This window comes from Crotalus tigris, unplaced genomic scaffold (genome assembly GCF_016545835.1).
Source record: "Crotalus tigris isolate CLP2741 ecotype Arizona unplaced genomic scaffold, ASM1654583v1 scf7180000021260.452406, whole genome shotgun sequence".
NCBI classification, from domain to species: Eukaryota; Metazoa; Chordata; class Lepidosauria; order Squamata; family Viperidae; genus Crotalus; species Crotalus tigris.
This window is the reverse complement of record NW_024098422.1, coordinates 394,937-414,907: the sequence shown is the minus strand read 5'-3', so window position 1 is coordinate 414,907 and position 19,971 is coordinate 394,937. Positions and strand designations below refer to the sequence as shown.

The following is a 19,971-nucleotide window of genomic DNA, read 5'->3' as shown; positions in this document are numbered from 1 at the left end:
CATCTTTCATTAAAAATACATGTAGTAGCTGGGTCATGTTTCCCCAGGACGGATTGTGGGTTTCCACAATCGATTTGATGGTAGTTATGACTGCTTGGGGGTCTGACCGGAAGGTGGGAGTATCCCTCTTCCAAGTAAGCAAGTCAGACGGGGAGAAGAGGGTATGGGTAGGACATATTCAGGCTGGCCCATCTGTCGCCCGGGTACAGACTTGCTCAGCAGAGGGGCCATGATTTTTGGTTCTGGGTCATTTGAGGATTTCTGGGTTTCAGGTTCCTTTTTGGTTTTATTTATATCTGGGTCCTTAGGCCTGGAAAGTTCAGCCCAGCAATACCAGTAGGGTATGTGGGTCGGCTTCAGTCTCATCCTAAGTGCCTTTAGAGTCTGATATTTAAAAGTACCCCTCTCTAGCCAAATCTGGTTCCTGTGCTCATCTCTAAGCAAAGCCCATCTCTTACACAAATTTTTCACATTTTTCTTTTTCATACCTGCCTGGACAGGCAATTGCCTCCTGTCCCAGGCGTCAAGTAAGTCTTCCAGTGGGGAGCCTACTATGACCCTCAAGCTAGAGCTTGCCATGCTTCCCTATTTCCGATGTAAGGATTCACTTTGTCTCCGCTGGGTCCTGGTGAATTTTGGGCTTCCTAGTGAAGCCCCTCACCCCATCTCAGTTTTCAGACCAAAAAGGGTCTGGGAGGACTCTGCTTCCCTTTACAGAGTACGGACCCCTCCTCCAAGGGAACTTAGCCATCAATTTTCAGACCAAAAAGGGGTCCAGGAGGACTCCAGCTGCTCCCTGCAGTGAGTATGGGCACCTCCTTCCCTGGTCTTTTCCTTTTCCTTTTCCTGCCTCAGTTTTCGGACTCACTAAAGTCCAGGAGCACCTCCGCTTGCTTCCCAGAGGTATAGACTCCTCCTTTTCAGGGCTTTGCTTATTAATTTCTGACGAGAGGTCCTAGTCTACCAGTAAAAAGAAACCTATTTTTTTTTTTTTAAAAAAAATTCCTTTGACACTTTCACTGCCCTCTGGGCTCCTTTCCCTATTCACAGGTCTGACACTCCAGTTCTCCCCCTCCTTGCTTTTCTGGGTCCTGTCGGTCACGGCTTTGATAAGCTAGCAGCAGACCGGGGGGGGGGGCAGCTAGAGAAAACACGGAGGGAGTGGGATCCAGCTGTTGCCAGAGATGGATCACACACACACACACACACACACACACACACACACTTGACAATTCTCATTTTCTAATCCCTAAAAACGTAATTTAGGTGGTACTTACCCTCTTTCCAGGCAGCCGTTGAGTGCAAGACTCAAAAATTCCCTTTAATACCCATTGCTTACCGGGCAGGGTCTGTGGAGTCCTTTCCTACAGACAAAAGCATCTATCGCCAGCTGTTCGGGCCCGGTCTGGTCACTGGGTTATCTGGGGGTCTCTTCATGGTCGCCAGATTGTGGAGAGGAAAATTGCCCCCCCCCGCGGTGAGGATTCTTCCAGCCGGGATGCAACGATCAGCGCTTTGAAGAATAATTGAATTGAAGCAGAGCTGCCGGAAAGAAGTCTTTAATGGCAAGAAACCAAGATGAGTGACATTCAGCAAAGTTTCCTGGCTAGTTAAGAAGATTGATATCCAAATGTGAGTTTATATAACCTTTTCCGAGGTTCCAGTCTAACATATGCTAAAACCTGTATTTAGTGACATATAATCCTATGCCTATTGATGGGATAATTTTCCTATTTGGCTTTATTTGGAAGGAAACGGTCTAATCCCTGTTCCTAAAAGAAGCGGGGTTGGCAAATCTGGTTAGTTCCTGTATCTGTTTGTCTTACTAATGGGTTTAACAAGTGTCAGCTACCATGTTACCTGTCTTGTTACATTTTGTTACATTCTTGTGCTAGACTGCATTCTTTGCAGTTTTGCGGTATTCTTAAGTGTTTGCACTTGGGCTCGCCTGAGGTTGTAAGCTCTGGAAATGAGTCAGATAAGGTTTGTGTGCTATTTTTAAAAGGATTAAACTGTTGTGTTTTAATTATTTTGTGATTTAATTATTTTTCTTGCCTCAAGGTTTCTTCTTCTATCTGGGGAGGGGGGGTCTTCCTTCAATGGAATCGGAGAAGCTGTTTGATAAAGCCAGAGAGGCTCTCTAGTTTCAGAACAGAACAGAATAATGGAGCTGGAAGGGGCCTTTGAGGTCTTCTAGTCCAACCCCCTGCTCAAGCAGGAAACCCTATACCATTTCAGACAAATGATTGTCCAATCTCTTCTTAAAAGAGATGCTCCATTGTTGGAGCATTCACAACCTTTGGAGGAAAGCCATTCCACTGATTTATTGTTCTAACTGTCAGGAAATTTCTCCTTAGTTTTAGGTTAGATCTTACATTGGTAAGTTTCCACTTGTTACTTCTTGTCCTGCCTTCTGGTGCTTTGGAAAATAGGTTGACCCCCCCCTCGTCTTTGTGGCAGCCCCTTGGACATTGGTTTCCTTGGTACCTCTTATCATCCTTCAGATGTTCCATGTTATCCTATAGACTGCTGATTAAAGGGGTTTCAAGGCCTGCAGAAGAAGATCTGGTACCACATATAGTCCCAACCTCAATACACAGATCAGACTGTCAATGTGTTCTTCAGCCAGTCACTATTTAATCAATGCCAATGGATGTTGGGTAAATAAAATAGGATAGAAGGGAACCCAATGATCATCTAGGCCAGGGGTGGGGAATTATGGCCCTTTTACAATCTGTGAACTTCAACTCCCAGAATTCCTGAGCATGGCTGGCTCAGAAATTCTAGGAGTTGAAGTTCATAGATTGTAAAAGGACGCCTGATTGGCAAGCTGCCACCCTAGGCAGGATTGCTATTCTATTCCTGCTATTCCATTCCTGACAGAGAGCCCTTTAGTCAGTTCAGTAAAGCAGAATCCTCCATGTCCCTAGACTGTTTCTTTCATTATTGAACAGCTTTTTAACAATAGGATGTTTTTCCTAATGTGAACCCCAAATCACCTGCCTTATAAATCAAACCTATAGTTTCCAATACCGTTTCTGTTCCTTCTGAGACAATTCTGAACATTTCTATCCTACTATGTGGCAGCTCTTTGGAGACTAGGGGACAGCATCAATATCCCTTTGACTATTTTAGGACATCCGTGACATAGCTGTATTTATTTATATATATTTTCTGATTAATCAATGGATGGTTCACAGGCCATAGCTTCCAAAATTACTTAAAACTGGATATTATTTTCCTGGATTAAAATTCACACACAAACACGCACATACACACATACACACACATATATGTCTATGTATGTATATTTTAGGAGAGTGGTTAAGATGCTGGACCAGGACTATGGAGTCTAATCCTCCATTGGGCAAAGAAGCTGGGGGGGTATCTTTGGGCCAATCATACTCTCAGAGTCCTAACAAATATCTGTCAACCTATTTTATCTATTAGATTTTTATCCTGCCTTTATTATTTTGTTATAAATAACTCAAGGTTGTGAACATAAATAAAGCTCCTTTCTTCTCCCATTTTCCCAAGAATAACAATCCTGTGAGGTGGGTTGGGCTGAGAAAGACTGGCAGGCCCCCTTTCATGGCTAAGGTGGGACTAAAAGTCACCATCTCCTGGCTTCTAGGCCAGCACCTTAATCACTTCACCAACTGGATAAGCATAGTAGATTATGGCTTAAAATTTTTAATAAAGAGGTGTTCATCCTGAAGTGGATTTACTTAACAGTATTTCATTTTGGCTGCTGCTGCTATTGCTGCTGGCATATGTCTAATATTAATGGACATAGCTTGGAAATCATTACCAGAAGAGAAAGGAAGCTCTATTTTCTTAATCACACAGACTAGTATTCTTCTTGTCATCAGGCCACCTTATTATAAAAAATGTTTTGGTTTTTTGAAATTAGCTCCAGTTGCCTTAAAGTAATAAAGTTTAGAGTAAATCTTAATTGAGTTAATTGTAACTAAAACCCACTGGAATAAATGTGAACACAATTTTTAAAAAAACTTAAACATTTTCTTTGATCTGGCTTATAAATCAGTTAGAGAACCACATAGGCAGTCTGGAACAATACCAAATATAGGGAAGGGAAGTGAGAATTTGCAGTGCAACTAGTGCTGTGTCTAGTGACTAGAATATAATTCTTTATTTTTTTGATCAATTATTTTCCTTTCAAGTTTCTCTTCTCATGGGAATCAATAGGAAGAAAAGGAATAAGGCACATTTTTTTAAAATTTAGGAGTTACGTATATGTTATCCTCAGATTCCCAAAGTGTGCTTTTAACATGCATGCAGAGGTCTAGTCAGAGAAGGTCTGTGGCTAGAGTGGGATCTGTTCAGACAGTGAGCTGCTTCAGATCAGAGACCCCCAGATCTGTTCCAGTCCTCTCTTTCAGACAAGTCCTCCCAGACTCATTTGCCTGTAAAGCTTTCTGGGAATGCATCAGCTTCCTTTCCCATAGAGCAGCTTAAGACTTGTGGACTTCAACTCCCATAATTCTTCAGCCAGCATGGCTGGCTGAAGAATTCTAGTAGTTGAAGTCCACAAGTTGTAAAGTTGTCAAGGTTGCAACCCCTGCTGTAGAAGAGCAATTTCCCCTGCTTTCTAAGTTGGCTAAGCTGCCCTTGGGCGGAGTTTAATTTTATTTGTTATCCTTCACTTCATTTCCATGGAAACCAGTGACCCGAAGTGGAAGTACTGAAATGAGACTCTGCAAATCTGCCCTGTTAACTTTTCAGCCTTCAGTCATGGAATAACATTTAATCCAAGAGAAGAGGGTAAAACAATATGGACATACCTTTTTATTGCAAATTCCAAAGTAAAAAGATGTACAGTACAAAGGAAATCGGAGAAGTCAGATGCTATTCTTTCAACCTGTTTTGTTACTTTTAAAATGCATGTTATTTTTTTCTCCCTTCCCCCAAAACACCTTTCTCCCATTTGCTGTTGTTACCTTAAACCAAGCAAACCTACTGGCTGGGGTTTAAAGATGTGGACAATAAACACATTCATGAGATGGCATAACAAGCAGAATGCAGGAGGAAAAAAAAGTATTTGCCCTGATATCTATGGGGAGGGGGGGAAGCTTTCATGGAGATTTTAGCAGCATTAACAACACCATCTTATTATATTTTTCCTTTAGTCCATGGTTCTATCACATACATGTCTAGAACACACTGTTCATGTGAACCTCAGAAAAGCATTTGAACAGATGTGAATTAAGTTGAGCCTCACAACACCCCTGTGAGGTAGGTAATTACCCATTATACAGATGGGTAAAACTGAGGCACGCACAGAGAGGTTAGATAATTTGCCCGAGGTCAATCTGCCATTCTGTCACTCATTCACACAAAACTGAAAACAGAAATCACTAGAGTTCTGTTAGAGAATTATCAAATTCTAATACCTGAAAAAGACATTTTCCCATTCTTTTACAAAATCAGTCTCTCATCATGCCCTCTAATTCTCTCATTTTCTCTTCCCTACACACTCCCACAAAAACATACACACAAGTATACCTCCCTATATAAATGCAACATGCAACAAATGAGAAATTTTTATATGGATGTATATTTAATATGACACAATTTAATGTGGCACAATTCTAGTAGACATTGAAATCTGTCTTGAATTTCTCTCCATCAAAATTTTCCAATTTAGTTTATCACTAGCCTTAAATTGAAAATCTCTCCTTTTCATTGATAAATAGAAACTTTAAAAATAATACTTTGCATTCTGGAGTGGCTGAGTGGACTGTTAATATTAACTGCCCTTTTAAAAAGATTCCACATGTGCTATTTATCCTAACTGGGATCACGATAGTCCTGCTGAATTTTAAAACAGTGAATGCTTAGTGCTTCTACTGTATGGTCCAAAATATACTGATTCTTTGTAAAGGGTATTGACAAAACATCTACTCAGATGTTTTCATAAACACAATACTTGTATTCTGTGGCCGTGAAATTCTAAAATGGTGAACTTTGGAAAGAAGACTACGATAGAAAAAAATAGAAAATAAATCATAGTATGAAAGGGAGATCTGCAGACAGTGTACCACACATTCATTCAAAACAGGCTTGTTTCAAAGCAAATGTCAGTTCTCAGCAATATCACAAACAGATGCACAAAAGTAATTATATGCGGAAAAAGTTATTGCATGGTTGTATTCCTCTCAGAAGGACAACTTGCATAAGTCTCATGCAATTGTTCCCAATCATAGTTTGATTCCCAATTAAAGTATTGATGACAAAATAGGCACCGCAGCAACACAGCATACATTTGTTTGTTGACACAGATGATCTCCACATAGGAGAAGTAGCACAGAACAATTTTCTTTTCTGGCCACGTATCACTGTACAAGTGTTCAAAGAGAGCAAGTGGACTGTGAACTGTCTCCCTTGAGAGACTTATTAAAAACATAACACCTGGTCTTCTTTTGCTCTTAACTCCTAGCAAAGCAAGTGCATAAAGCAAGGATGTCTCATCTCAGCCCTTCAAATAGAAAGCTTTAAAGAAAAAGCCTAGTGGAACAAAGAATTTAAGAATAAGACATTGGCACACTGCTGCTACAGTATTCACTGGACGGATACAGAACTGCACAAGCCGAGGTCTGGATGTCCATTGACAAACCACACAGCTAACGCCCTAGCACATAACTGTTTCTGGAGAGAGTGTCACTAGTACATAAATATTAGGGAAAGAGGAAAAAAGGCATGAAACAGAGTGCTGCAAAACTACCCATTTCCTGTGCCAAGGTAAATGCAGCCTCCACCTGAGAACCTATATGTGAAAGAGTGATTGTTATGCTGCAAAAGAATACTGGCTTTTCTCAAGAGCTTACCTGTCTTAGCAGATAAGGGTGTTTACACACTAGTGCATGAAGCTGAGGTTCTTAATGTCATAAGAGGACAGATAGTCCTTCAAGCTGATTTTCTTTTATCATTTTTGTCAACATAGTATTTAAGCCCTTTCTGTTTATAACCGTCTAAACAAAAATCAGCTTGATCCAATTCTCTTCATTCCCTCCCTCCACAAGAGGTGACTGTGAATTTTCAGATGTTTTAACAGTTTTTCCGTTACTGATTATGCGGAATGCTTCAAAGCCTCATAATCACCAAAGCATTTGAAGAGAAAATATACGCAAAACCAGGAACCATGTATATCACTTTTTCAAAAGGAGGTATGTACACATAGAAAACACCTTGTATCATGAAATATAACGTGACTTCCCTAGTTGCATGTAGGAGGCTGCATTTTCTTGATCTATCTATCTATCTATCTATCTATCTATCTATCTATCTATCTATCTATCTATCTATCTATCTATCTATATCTAATTACTCTGTTGCCAAATACTGGTTGCCAAGAGACAATATTATACACCCAAAACTCAGCCCAAGGAAATATTCTCATTGGACCAAGTCTGGCCCAGTTCATTATACCTGAATGTACCCTGTATGACAGGGAATGTTGTAGCTGAATAACAATGCTCAACATTTGCTTTCCAATTTGTCCCAGTCTTTCTGGTCCTTACTTTTTCCCTCTCTTGGATTTTGAAGCATCAAAACCATAAAGGTTTGTAAGATAAGAGTAATTTAGCAATATTAACTTAGCAATAGTTTCCAACAGTTTTTCAACAAAGCATTATAGTCAAAAACTACACTCAATCTGAAACTGGCCATTTCTATATGCCCATAATATCTATTGGGGGAAAAAAAAGATAACTCAGTACAGTATAAATTGTTAGTCTTACTGGCTTATTCCTAACATCTGTTCCTACATTGTTATTTATTATTTTTACAGTTAACATCAAATAACCTTTTTAAACCTTACAACGTGAACTATCCAAAAGATCAAACCGATACCTTGGTAAAATAAAACCAAGAATGTTTATTTTGGGCTCTTTGGTGCATGGGACTACATAGCTTTCCAAGTATGTGATTCTTTGTTGGTTAACAATTGGAATAACTTTCTAAACCAGGAAATAATTAGGAAGATCCTAATTTGTCCATCTAAACTATTATTGTTCAATTTGGTGGGCAGCGTCTTTCCCAAGGTCTCAGGCAGAAAAGGGTCGTTCCCATTATCTGCTATACATCCTCTTTAATTGAACCAAGACTGAACCAAGATCATCTGCATACATACAGCTCATTTGCATGATTATGGACCTTTCCCAAGAATAATAATATTCAGATATTCTCCAATGGTTGGTTACGTGCTCTTATACTACTTGAAACAAATTAAAAACCCAGACAGATTTGTGGAAACTCCAATAACTGTCTCCAGGATTAATTCAGTGTATGATTCTTTTTCTTTCTGATTACTCTTTATCAGAAGGTTTAAAAAGAAGACCAAGTGCAAAATGATACAGGCTGCATTATTTTATGAAACAAAATATAAAAAAGAGAGCAGTACTGTAAATTAAAAACATTTCAGTGTAATTTCTCATAGATAGAATATTGACCCCCCTCTTTTTTTGCTATCTAAGCTAAAGAAAATTGATTCATTGGGAAATTGCTATGTGACGAGTGGTACAATTATTTGCAATGGAGTAAGATTTTTTTACTGATGCCTAGTAACCAGAGAACTTGGCTAAGGGCTGTTCTGGCTGATTGTGTTGTGTTTTAACAATGTGCCCAATTCTTAACTACCAAAAATAGATGATTTGCCAGCTGTGCCACTTACCAAAGAAGCCTGCAAGCAAGAATAGGCACATTTTTCCTTTCATTGTCAACCTAGACAATTGTGAAATGTGGACTCAGTCTATTATTGCATCCTCCTCTTCAATACTCAAATATCAAAAATCCATTATTATTGAGCAAAATTGACTGATTACTATGGGAACACATTACACCATTGTTCAGCCCTCACCTGTCAGATATTTTATATTTGAGAATTCTCTTTTGTACAAAAATTTGCTTTAATTTTGCTTTGTTTGGTTTCATTGATAATTTATCCATACCAAAGTCAGCTGCAGATAATCCAGTTTTACTGAATTGTCGGTGTCATCACATAAACAATCCAAACATTCATCGCTCTTAAATGACTACGACTCTTATAAAATACTTTTTTGAATATTTTAGATATAGGATTCTTTATTTTAAAGAACATTATCAGAATGATAGATTTGGAAAAAAAATGTTTTCTCCTTAGATTTACACTAAGTGGGAAGCATATTGTATTTTTTTTTTAGCCATAGAGTGGAAAATCTCATTGTAAGATTTATGTCAAATGATAGTCCATTTCCTGCTCATGTTAGCCTTACCACTACCATCACTAAAGATGCTAGGTTTCTATCTACAATGATTTCCATAAGAAGACATAAATGGCCTAATCTTGGAGTCATGATGTTATGAAGGGTTTCCACCCCCCCACTTTTAATCTGTTATATTCCAGTTTCATTCCACGTCTATGTTATCTTATGTTTTATAGTATTTTACTGCATTTTATTCAAATTTTCCTTTCTCTAGTTTTGGCATTATGACTATTGTATTTGGCCTCTTATTGTGCTGGTCATTGACAATAATTAAAGAAATCAAAGGGATGACAAATTATTTAATTATGAATGCTTATTCATTTCAGTTTATATTGATTATTTCCCATAAATGTTGTTTTCAGCTCTTTTCTATACATCATTCATTCACTAGGAAGATATTAACTTTCACTTCCAAAGAGATTATTATTATTTCAATTTTTAAAAAGAAAAGGAATTTATAAACAAATGAACTAAATGTAATGTTATTTTTATTAAAATTAATTTTTAGCAAACTGTTTTGATCGGGGGAAGGTAGGTGGAGTGAAACAGTGGGATTTAAAAACAAATGGTATTAAAATTAAATTTACATTTTCAAATGTTTCTCAATAAGTTTGAAATTTCTTTGACTGATTCCTAGTTTAAACCATGTTTTTCTAAAAAGCACTGGTTGTTTTTGATGAAATAATAAATTCCTTTCTCTTTCATCTCTTTAAAACAAAGTTCATTATAATGGTTCAGACCATTATAAGATGATTCATTTTTAAAGAAGATTTCCAAAATATAATGCTGATATATAAAAATACCAGAGTGAGGCTCCTAATCTCAGTGGATTCTGGTTAATTGGGATAACTGGTTAAAGAAATTTAAAATGAAAGAAACTTGAAGAAACATTGTGCAGAAACTAGAAAAAATATTAATTTTAGTAGGACATAGTTCACAGTTTTGAAGCATTTTCTTAACAGTTTTTTTCTTAAGCGAAGCTAGAGTAATGTAAGAAAATTCAAGTATTCTTAAATAATAAGCAAATATAAATATAGATTGCAGGGTATTTTTTACTAAAATTTGCTTAATAAAATTTGACAGCACAAACACTATATGTGCCAAGCTTTTCATTTGGAACACTAGTCCTGCTGAAGAATAAGTATGACATTTAGCCAAATCTTGCATAGAGTGGTCAAAATGTATTGCACCACAGAACCAAAATACAATCTAAATAGTTTTGTTGTAAATATATATTTGCAATAAAACTTTTGAGAGGATATTTTTCCTCTGAAGGGATGTACTTAAATTGACATCATCTGAAAAGTGGAAAAGAAAAAAAATATCTTTAGAGAGATAGAAAATTAAATATGGACAGTGGCATTAAGCCAGAAGCCACTCTATTTAATTTTTTGTAGTCCTTTGTCATGTACAAAAAGGCATGCCAGTAAAATAAAATGATATATTACAGTATTTATATTATTGTCTTAAAAAGTTCAGTCACACTTTTCAGCTCTTGTTGTTGTTGTGCTGTTTACAATGTTGCCTGTACAAGTGCATGTAATTTTATCATACATATTTTATGATTAGTTGGAATAAAACCTAACAAGAAAGAAATGTTTTGCTCCTTGTGGTATCTGGAACAGCAGAATTATTCCACTGATGTCGTGGTAGCTTGATTATGCATTTTAAAAAGCTCAACTTGGCACAGATCTCTATCAAATGACTTACTTTCTGATTAACCTTGTAATTGGTATCTAAGTTGCAAAATTCTAAATGTCAAGTGTTTGCCTCTAAACTAAAAGGCATTGCTAACTTTCTTAGGTTTCTTTTGATTTTGGAATATTTTAAATCTTTTTTTAAAAAACATGTTTTGCCCTTTTATAGATAAAATGGTTTTGGTCCACATTCAAACAGCCTCTTTCATTATGTTGCAGAAATTCAACATATTTCTTTACAGCCTTTTGCAAAGTTTAATTTTTAAAGCTGTATGGTTGAACAATCTTGACTGTAGTGCAATGCTGACATTGACCCAAGAACGATTCCATAAATCTGTGCCCTTAGAAGATGAATTATTATGAGGATCGATTTATTAAAAGGGGTCATAATGGACAGTTTAAAAAAATGAAACATGCCAAAGAAGTACTTAGAAACATAAATGTTAGTTCCTCTCCCTTTAGAATGGTCATCAATTTAGAGTTAAGACTGGTTGAGAGGTAGCTCCTCATCCCTCCCTGAATATGCAGGACCATTAGAATTACCATCATACAACAATATGGGATGAAATGTGGAACTGGTGAAGGCACATGTCAAATATGACACTTTTCCTCTCAGTGCTGCATCCATGTCACACTGCTACTTTGCTCACCAAGAGTAGGATGTTGCATTCACAGATATTTAAACTATTTTCCTAATCATTAAAAAAGTTTTTGGTTTGCTTTCCTTAGGGGAAAATGCAGCTCAAAGAATTGGATAAAACCATGTAGCTGCAGAAAATTGTCAATGAAAAAACAAACCCACTTGTGCCGTGTACGTTTCTCACATCAACAACACTCCAAAAGAGTGCAATATTTTGCCAGTAAATATGGCACACAATGCTGTAAACTCTTCTATCATAAGCCTGCCTGCAATTAAGATTGCTTTATATAACTGCTAAAAATGTGTCTTTGAAAGACAATATGTTGTTTTCTACAGTGCTTATTTCCAATAGAAAAAAAAGTGCATATGGCAGAATGGATACTTAACTCTAACTATCGCAGGATACAGAACTACTTGGTGAGTTTTCTAAATACTGAGATTGTACTACAACCACTTCTTGAACTGGAAGGGTTTTAGAGCAGCGTTTTGGTGCTGATTTGGGAAGTTACTTTTAAAAAGTACAAAAGAAGTTGACTGCATGAAGCTTATTAAAAATACACATAAACTCCTTGATTGGTTTCACTTTTCTCCTCTTGTGGGAGGGTACATGGAAAGATTAACACTTGGGAATTAGGCGAAAAGCATAATCATAGCTAAGAGTAACTCTCCAAATACAGTGTGCCATAGTCAGTGGATTGCCTCAAACATATGGCTTAACACATGGCCTGGACAGCATATTGAGTGTCTTGTGGTTTTATGATTCCTCATGCATGATTCCTGATCACAGCATGCCATCATGCAAATCATTTCTATGCATTGAAACGAGCACAATTTTATTTAATTTATTTTTGGAATCAGCCTGAGCGAGTTTGGCAAACTGAAAATACCTGATTACCCCCAACTCTCACAAACCATGGTGGAGCCCATAGAATAAAAAGTATGCAGATCATAAGTACTAAAGAATGATGATGATTAAATGATATGGGCTAAATACGTGTCATTTCATTTCAGCTCTTTGTTGTTGCTCTACTTGTTTTTTTCCTTCTTTTTTGTTTTTTGCTGCTTAAACTAAATGTCAGGTATGAAAATCTAGTTTTGCATGAATTAATCAACCCTTTAAGTGATATTTTTCCAGATTTTCTTTCAATAAAATGAAAAAAAAATCAATTTTTGCTGCTTTGGAAAAAAATATGAATCCTCAAGCAGCAGTTTTTGTCCCCTTGTTTGTGTGTTTTATTTTGCTTTTTTGTCCTAAGTTGCATTGACTGATGTGGAACATGCAGTATCCACCTGCCCAGACTGTATAAAATCCTTTTTCTCCTTTGCATTGTTTCCTGGTTGTTGTTTTTTAATATATTGGTCTAGATGGGTCCATTAAACAGGTGGTAGATCACTGCTTTGAGATGCAACATGGTCACACAATAAGCAGACTATGTTTGGTATAAGATCTTTAAAGTTTCTCCACAGCTGTTTGCTATTGATATATATTTTATCAGGAAGTTTGTAAACAATCTTTTCTGCTCATGGGTTTTCTACAGTTAATATTATTATTATTATAGATCATCTCAGCATTTGGATTCCCTGACGTCTTTTTGCCTTTTTGCTCTTTCGCGTCTCCCTTCTTCGGCCCGCTGTTTCTCTTTTTCTGGCTTAGTTACGCTGTCGTACGATGGGAGGGAAGCCGTGGATGGAGTGCCTTCTTTTTTCTCCCTATTTGTCCCTCCATTTTCTATTCTGTTGGAGACGTTTTTTCGGTAGATAAATCCCCTCCTTGCTAAACGGACCCTGTAAGCCCTCTGGATCACCACTGCAGAGACTTCCTCCTGTTTGCGCCGTAATGTGGTTGTGATGGGCTCATAAGACACTTTGGAAGGGTTAGAAGCCACAAATCTTTCTTCCATCTGTTGCCTCAAGATGTCTAGTTCACCACTGTCACCCAATACACGCTTGGTAAAGGCAAAGAGGATGTCCAGGCAATGGATTCTGTCCCCACTGACCATTGGCAAATCCATGGCAATGAGTTCAATGGTGTTGGGCTTAGGAACACGAAGAGGGTGCTCCAAAGCATCTGCAAAGTCTGCCAACTTGCAGTATTCAATGAACTGGGTAGCATCAGGGTCAAACTTCTCCCAGATCTCATAGAAGGTTTCAAAGTCATCTTCACTCAGTGGATCAGCACTTTCCTCTGTAGCCACACTGAAGTTCTCTAGAATGATGGCAATGTACATATTTACCACAATCAGAAAGGAGATGATGATATAGCTAACAAAGAAAAAGATCCCTACGGAAGGATTCCCACAGTCACCTTTGAAGCCACTCCCAGGATGTTCCTTTTCCAAATCACAGTCTGGAGGACGGTTGAGGATGGGTAAGAGCAACCCATCCCATCCAGCTGAGGTAGTGACCTGGAATAAGCATATCATGCTGTTGCCAAAAGTCTCAAAGTTGAACATGTCATCAATACCTGCCTCATGCTTGACATAAGCGAAGTTTGACATTCCAAAGATGGAAAAGATGAACATCACTAAAAAGAGAAGGAGGCCAATGTTGAACAAGGCAGGCAAAGACATCATTAAGGCAAAAAGCAAGGTGCGGATCCCTTTAGCTCCTTTGATCAGGCGCAGGATTCGACCAATACGGGCCAGGCGGATGACTCTGAAGAGAGTTGGTGACACAAAATATTTCTCTATGATTTCTGCCAAAAACATACCTTTAAAAATATTGAGGGGAGAAAAGAGAGTTACAATCGTGTCAAGTCATCTCACATTCTTTCTTCAGAAGTATGGAAATAATGGGCAAATTTAAAAGACAATTCATAAGACTAAGAAAATCACAGCTTGCTTTAAAAGTGACCATCTCTTGACCATTAGGTCCTTTTAGTAATAACTACAGGTAGTCCTCAACTTACAACCGGTTGCTTGGTGACCATTCAGCCTGAAAAAATGGGACCCAGATCTTAAGTTCTCACAGTCATAAGTCATAGCTACCTGACTGTGCTTCAGGTGCTCAGCAACATGCCTGCAGTTACAGCTGGCACATGACTACATTTTAGGACAGTTTGCTGAAAACTGGTGCTTCCGGTTTTCTTCAAAATCATGCCCATAGCAAACAATGGATTTCACACTTATAACTACGGTGTTTCAAGTAGAAAGTAGAAAAGTAGAACTCCTTAAAAATGACCCATGGTTAGTTAAACTGTTAAGCCTGCATAAAAGAAAAGAGTAAGAGAGGAGGCCTGCACCACTTTGGCAACCACTGCTGAAATAGCCTCTCTGCGTGACCGCTTACTTTATTAGACACAGAAAGCAGATGCAGAGGGCTGCCAAGGAAAATCTCAGTGTATCAAGCTAGTTCATATAAAAAGTTGTCCTTTGAACTGAGATGAGATGAGTAACGAGATGAGAGTCAATGGAATTTAATATATTCCAGGAATATCTCCATTGCTCCTCAATTAATTTTAATAGAAAACATTCTATATAAGTATCAATTTTAAGAGGCAATCTCAAATTACGTTGTAAAGTAATATAATCCAAAACAGATTAGTGACTATAAATGTAAAGGTTTTCTCGTCCAATCGTGTCTGACTCCAGGAGGCAGTGCTTATCTCAGTTTCTTAGCTGAGGGAGCCAGCATTGCCCTAAGACAAGGGTAGGGAACCTTGGCTCTTTTATGACTTGTGGACTTCAATACCCAGAATTCCTGAAGCAGCCATGCTGACTCAGGAATTCTGGGAGTTGAAGTCCACAAGTCATAAAAGAGCCAAGGTTCCCTACCCCTGCCCTAAGACGTTTCTGTGGTTATGTGGCCAGCATGACTTTGTGCATGTAATGCTGTTACTTTCCCACTGAAGTGGTATTTATTTATCTACTTGTATTTTGCATGGTTTCGACCTGCTAGGTGGGCAGGAGCTGGGGTGAGTAACAAGAGCTCACCCTGTCACGCAGTGCTCGGGTCTTGAACTTTCTGGTTGACAAGCTTTAACCGCCCCCTTAGTGGCTATAAAAGAACTGATTAATGATAGAAAGATCCAAAATTCCAGCTCTTAATAAGTCTCAGTTTCAGTATTACAAGTTCACATTTTCATTTCGATGTTCGCAACTTTACATTAGAATTTTCCATTTCTCCAGGCACTTTGATTACTGTGCTAGATATATGCAGTATCATGAAAATATTTCTATATACTTACCCACAACGGAGAGTATCACAACCACAAAATCAAAAATATTCCATCCAATAGTGAAATAATAGTGACGTAAGGCAAACATTTTCAGCACACACTCGCAAGTGAAAAAGATAACAAAGACAAAATTGATCCAGTAGAGGATCTCCTCCATCTCTTTGCTCTGTGTGTCAGTTTCAACCATCATAGTCACCATGTTGAGACAGATGAGCAGCATTATTAGTATATCAAAGGCTTGCTGAGTGACAAAGTCGAAGACAGTGCCTTGGATTTTGTTCTGTTATACACAGAAAACATGCATATGAATATTGTGAAATAACTAGTGTACCTTTGGTACTATCCAATTAAAGAAGATTTTAATAAGACAGTAATAGAGATTTTTTTCTTCCATTTTGAAGGGGCGCTTAAAGGCAGATTGAAAAAATGTTCAGTTAGCATGGTATTTAATGAAGCTTCACTGCATGTAAGTACATATAAGATTATAGTATGATTAGCTTCATCTGGCATTAATTTTTCTCCTCAGGCATAAATTTTACTAGAACTCTGAAAGATAGTATAGTAGTCCCAGGAGTGGGAGGATGAAATGGAGGCTAAAGATTTGTGGCTTTCTCAAGGCTCTCTAATATGGAAATTTGAATCAGAAATCTCTCAATTGATATTTTTACACATTAGCAATTATAATAGTTTTCCTTTTCATTCCTGAATAATCTCAATATACTTGGGGGTGAGGGGAGGGATGAAAGAGTACACTTGAGTATATAATAATAACAATAACAATACTACTACTACTACTACTACTACTACTACTACTACTACTACTACTACAGTTGGAAGGGACCTTGGGGGTCTTCTAGTCCATCCCCTTGCTCAGGCAGGAAACCCTAAACCATTTCAGACAAATGGTTGTCCGGTCTCTTCTTAAAAATTTCCAGTGTTGGAGCATTTACCGCTTCTAGAGGCAGGTTGTTCCACTGATTAATTGTTCTCACTGTCAGGAAGTTTCTCCTTAATTCTAGGTTGCTTCTCTCCTTGATTAGTTTCCACCCGTTGCTTCTTGTCCTGCCTTCAGGCGCTTTGGAAAATAGCTTGACTTCCTCTTCTTTGTGGCAGCCCCTGAGATATTGGAATACTGCTATCATGTCCCCCCTCGTCCTTCTTTTCGTTAAACTAGACATATCCAATTCCAGCAACTGTTCTTTATATATTTCAGCCTTCAGTTCCCTAATCATCTTAGTTGCTCTTCTCTGTACTCTTTCAAGAGTGTCAACATCTTTTTTACATTGTGGTGACCAAAACTATATACCAAAGTGTTCCAAGTATGGCCTTATCAAGGCATTGTAAAGTGGTATTAATACTTCACGTGATCTTAATTCTATCCCTCTGTTAATGCAGCCTAGCACTGTGTTGGCTTTTTTGGCAGCTGCAGCACACTGCTGGCTTATATTTAAGTGGTTGTCCACTAGGACTCTGAGATCCCTCTCACAGTTGCTACTATTTAGCAAGGTACCACCTATACTATACCTGTGCATTTGGTTTTTCCTTGCCTAAATGTAGAACCTTACTTTTTTCACCATTGAATTTCATTTTGTTAGATAGCGCCCAATGTTCAACTCTGTTAAGATCCTTCTGTATCTTAAGCCTATCTTCTGGAGTGTTGGCTATTCTTGCCAGCTTGGTGTTGTCTGCAAATTTGATGAGTTCCCCATCTATCCCCTCATCCAAATCATTGATGAAGATGTTGAAGAGCACTGGGCCCAGAACAGAGCCCTGGGGCACCCCACTACACACTTCCCTCCATGCAGATGCAGTTCCATATAAGGAATGGCATGCTAGAAAAAAATTGAAAAACTTACTAGAGGCCTGGGAATTGGCTTTTGAGGTTTTTTGGAGCCTAATTTTTTCATGGCATTGTAGTATTTCTTCTGTTCTTCTGTCATAAAGATATCTTGACCTCCAAAGTAAAGGGGAAGAGGGGAAGAAAAGGAAGTTGGTTACAATCCATTCAACCATGCTTGAGGATTATGGTGCATATTCAATGAGCAGGCTTTTCTTATTACTTTGTGTGGCAAAGAAATTGTGCCATTTCTGGAAGTAATTGTCTCACAGAGTTGGGTTCTATTTAGTTCTTTATGGATTACTGCCTTGTCGTGGCGAAGGGGCTTGCGTAACTCAATGAAGCTATAAGCTATGCCGTGCAGGGCCACCCAAGACGGACAGGTTATAGCAGAGAGTTCTGACAAAATGTGATCCACTGGAGAAGGAAATGGCAAACCACTCCAGTATCTTTGCCATGAAAACCCCATGGACAGTACTAAAAGGAAAAAAGATATGACGCTGGAAGATGAGCCCCTCAGGTCGGAAGGTGTCCAATATGCTACTGGGGAAGAGCAGAGGGCTAGTACTAGTAGCGCCAGAAAGAATGAAGCGACTGGGCCAAAGCCGAAAGGACGCTCAGCTGTGGATATATCTGGTGGTGAAAGGAAAGTCCGATGCTGTAAAGATTTTTTCTCCATAGGAACCTGGAATGTAAGATCCATGAATCAAGGCAAGCTAGACATAGTCAAAAAAGAGATGACAAGACTGAACATCGACATCTTAGGAATCAGCGAACTAAAATGGATAGGAATGGGTGAATTTAACTCAGATGACCATCAGGTATACTACTGTGGGCAAGAATCCCTCAGAAGAAATGGAGTAGCCTTCATAGTCAATAAAAGAATAGGAAAAGCAATACTGGGATACAATCCCCAAAATGACAGAATGATCTCAATTCGAATCCAAGGCAAACCATTCAATATCACAGTAGTCCAAATCTATGCCCCAACCACTGGTGCTGAAGAGGATGAAATTGACCGGTTCTATGAAGCCCTACAGCACCTTATAGAATTAACACCAAAAAATGATTCCTTATCATCATGGGGGATTGGAATGCTAAGGTAGGAAGCCAAAAGATAACTGGAATAACAGGCAAGTTTGGCCTTGGAGTACAAAATGAAGCAGGGAACAGGCTGATAGAATTTTGTCAAGAGAATATGATGGTCATAACAAACACTCTTTTCCAACAACCCAAGAGACGGCTCTACACGTGGACATCACCAGACGGTCAACATAGAAATCAGATTGACTATGTGCTCTGCAGCCAAAGATGGAGAAGCTGTATACAGTCAGTAAAAACAAGACCAGGAGCTGACTGTGGCTCAGATCATGAGCTTCTTGTTGCAAAATTTAGGCTTAAATTAAAAAAAAGTAGGGAAAAGCACTAGGCCACTCAGGTATGAACTAAATCATATTCCTGATGAATATACAGTAGAGGTGACAAATAGATTTAAGGAACTGGATCTGATAGATAGAGTGCCTGAAGAACTATGGATGGAAGTTCGCAACATTGTACAAGAGGTAGCAACTAAAACCATCCCAAAGAAAAAGAAATGCAAGAAAGCAAAATGGTTGTCCGAGGAAGCTTTGCAAATAGCTGAGGAAAGAAGGGAAGCGAAAGGCAAAGGAGAAAGAGAAAGATACACCCAATTGAATACAGAATTCCAGAGAATAGCTAGAAGAGATAAGAATACCTTCTTAAATGAACAGTGCAAAGAAATGGAAGAAAACAACAGAATAGGGAGGACCAGAGATCTCTTCAAGAAAATTGGAGATATGAAGGGAACGTTTCATTCAAAGATGGGCATGATAAAGGACCAAAATGGCAGAGACCTAACAGAGGCAGAAGAGATTAAGAAGAGATGGCAAAACTACACAGAAGAACTGTACAAGAATGAGCTTAACGTCCCAGATAACCACAATGAGATGGTCACTGACCTCAAACCAGACATCCTAGAATGTGAAGTGAAATGGGCCTTAGAAAATCTGAGCAACAACAAAGCTAGTGGAGGTGACAGTATTCCAGCTGAGCTATTCAAAATCTTAAAAGATGATGCAGTAAAAGTGCTACACTCAATTTGCCAGCAAATTTGGAAAACTCAACATGGCCACAGGATTGGAAAAGGTCAGTTTACATTCCAATTCCAAAGAAAGGCAATGCCAAAGAATGTTCAAACTATCGCACCATTGCACTCATTTCACATGCTAGTAAAGTTATTCTTAAAATCCTACAAGCTAGACTCCAGCAGTATGTGGATCGAGAACTACCAGAAGTACAGGCAAGATTTCGAAGAGGCAGAGGAACTAGAGATCAAA

At 38.4% G+C, this 19,971-nt stretch overlaps 1 protein-coding gene across 11 annotated transcripts in view; it reads right to left on the bottom strand.

The window, feature by feature from the left end:
- Window positions 1-4,796: 4,796 nt before the first annotated feature.
- Window positions 4,797-19,971, bottom strand: part of SCN8A (sodium voltage-gated channel alpha subunit 8) — a 139,280-nt gene continuing 124,105 nt past the window's right edge. For 9 of the 11 annotated variants that reach the window (XM_039369817.1, XM_039369813.1, XM_039369820.1 and 6 more), the window contains 3 exons: window positions 17,634-17,738; window positions 15,787-16,057; window positions 4,797-14,310 (listed from right to left, as the gene is read on the bottom strand). In XM_039369817.1, coding sequence (XP_039225751.1) covers window positions 13,166-14,310; window positions 15,787-16,057; window positions 17,634-17,738 — 1,521 coding nt within the window. In that variant the 3' untranslated portion in view covers window positions 4,797-13,165. The remainder of the gene's footprint in view (window positions 14,311-15,786; window positions 16,058-17,633; window positions 17,739-19,971) is intronic. The other 2 variants (XM_039369819.1, XM_039369822.1) reach the window with 1 other exon arrangement.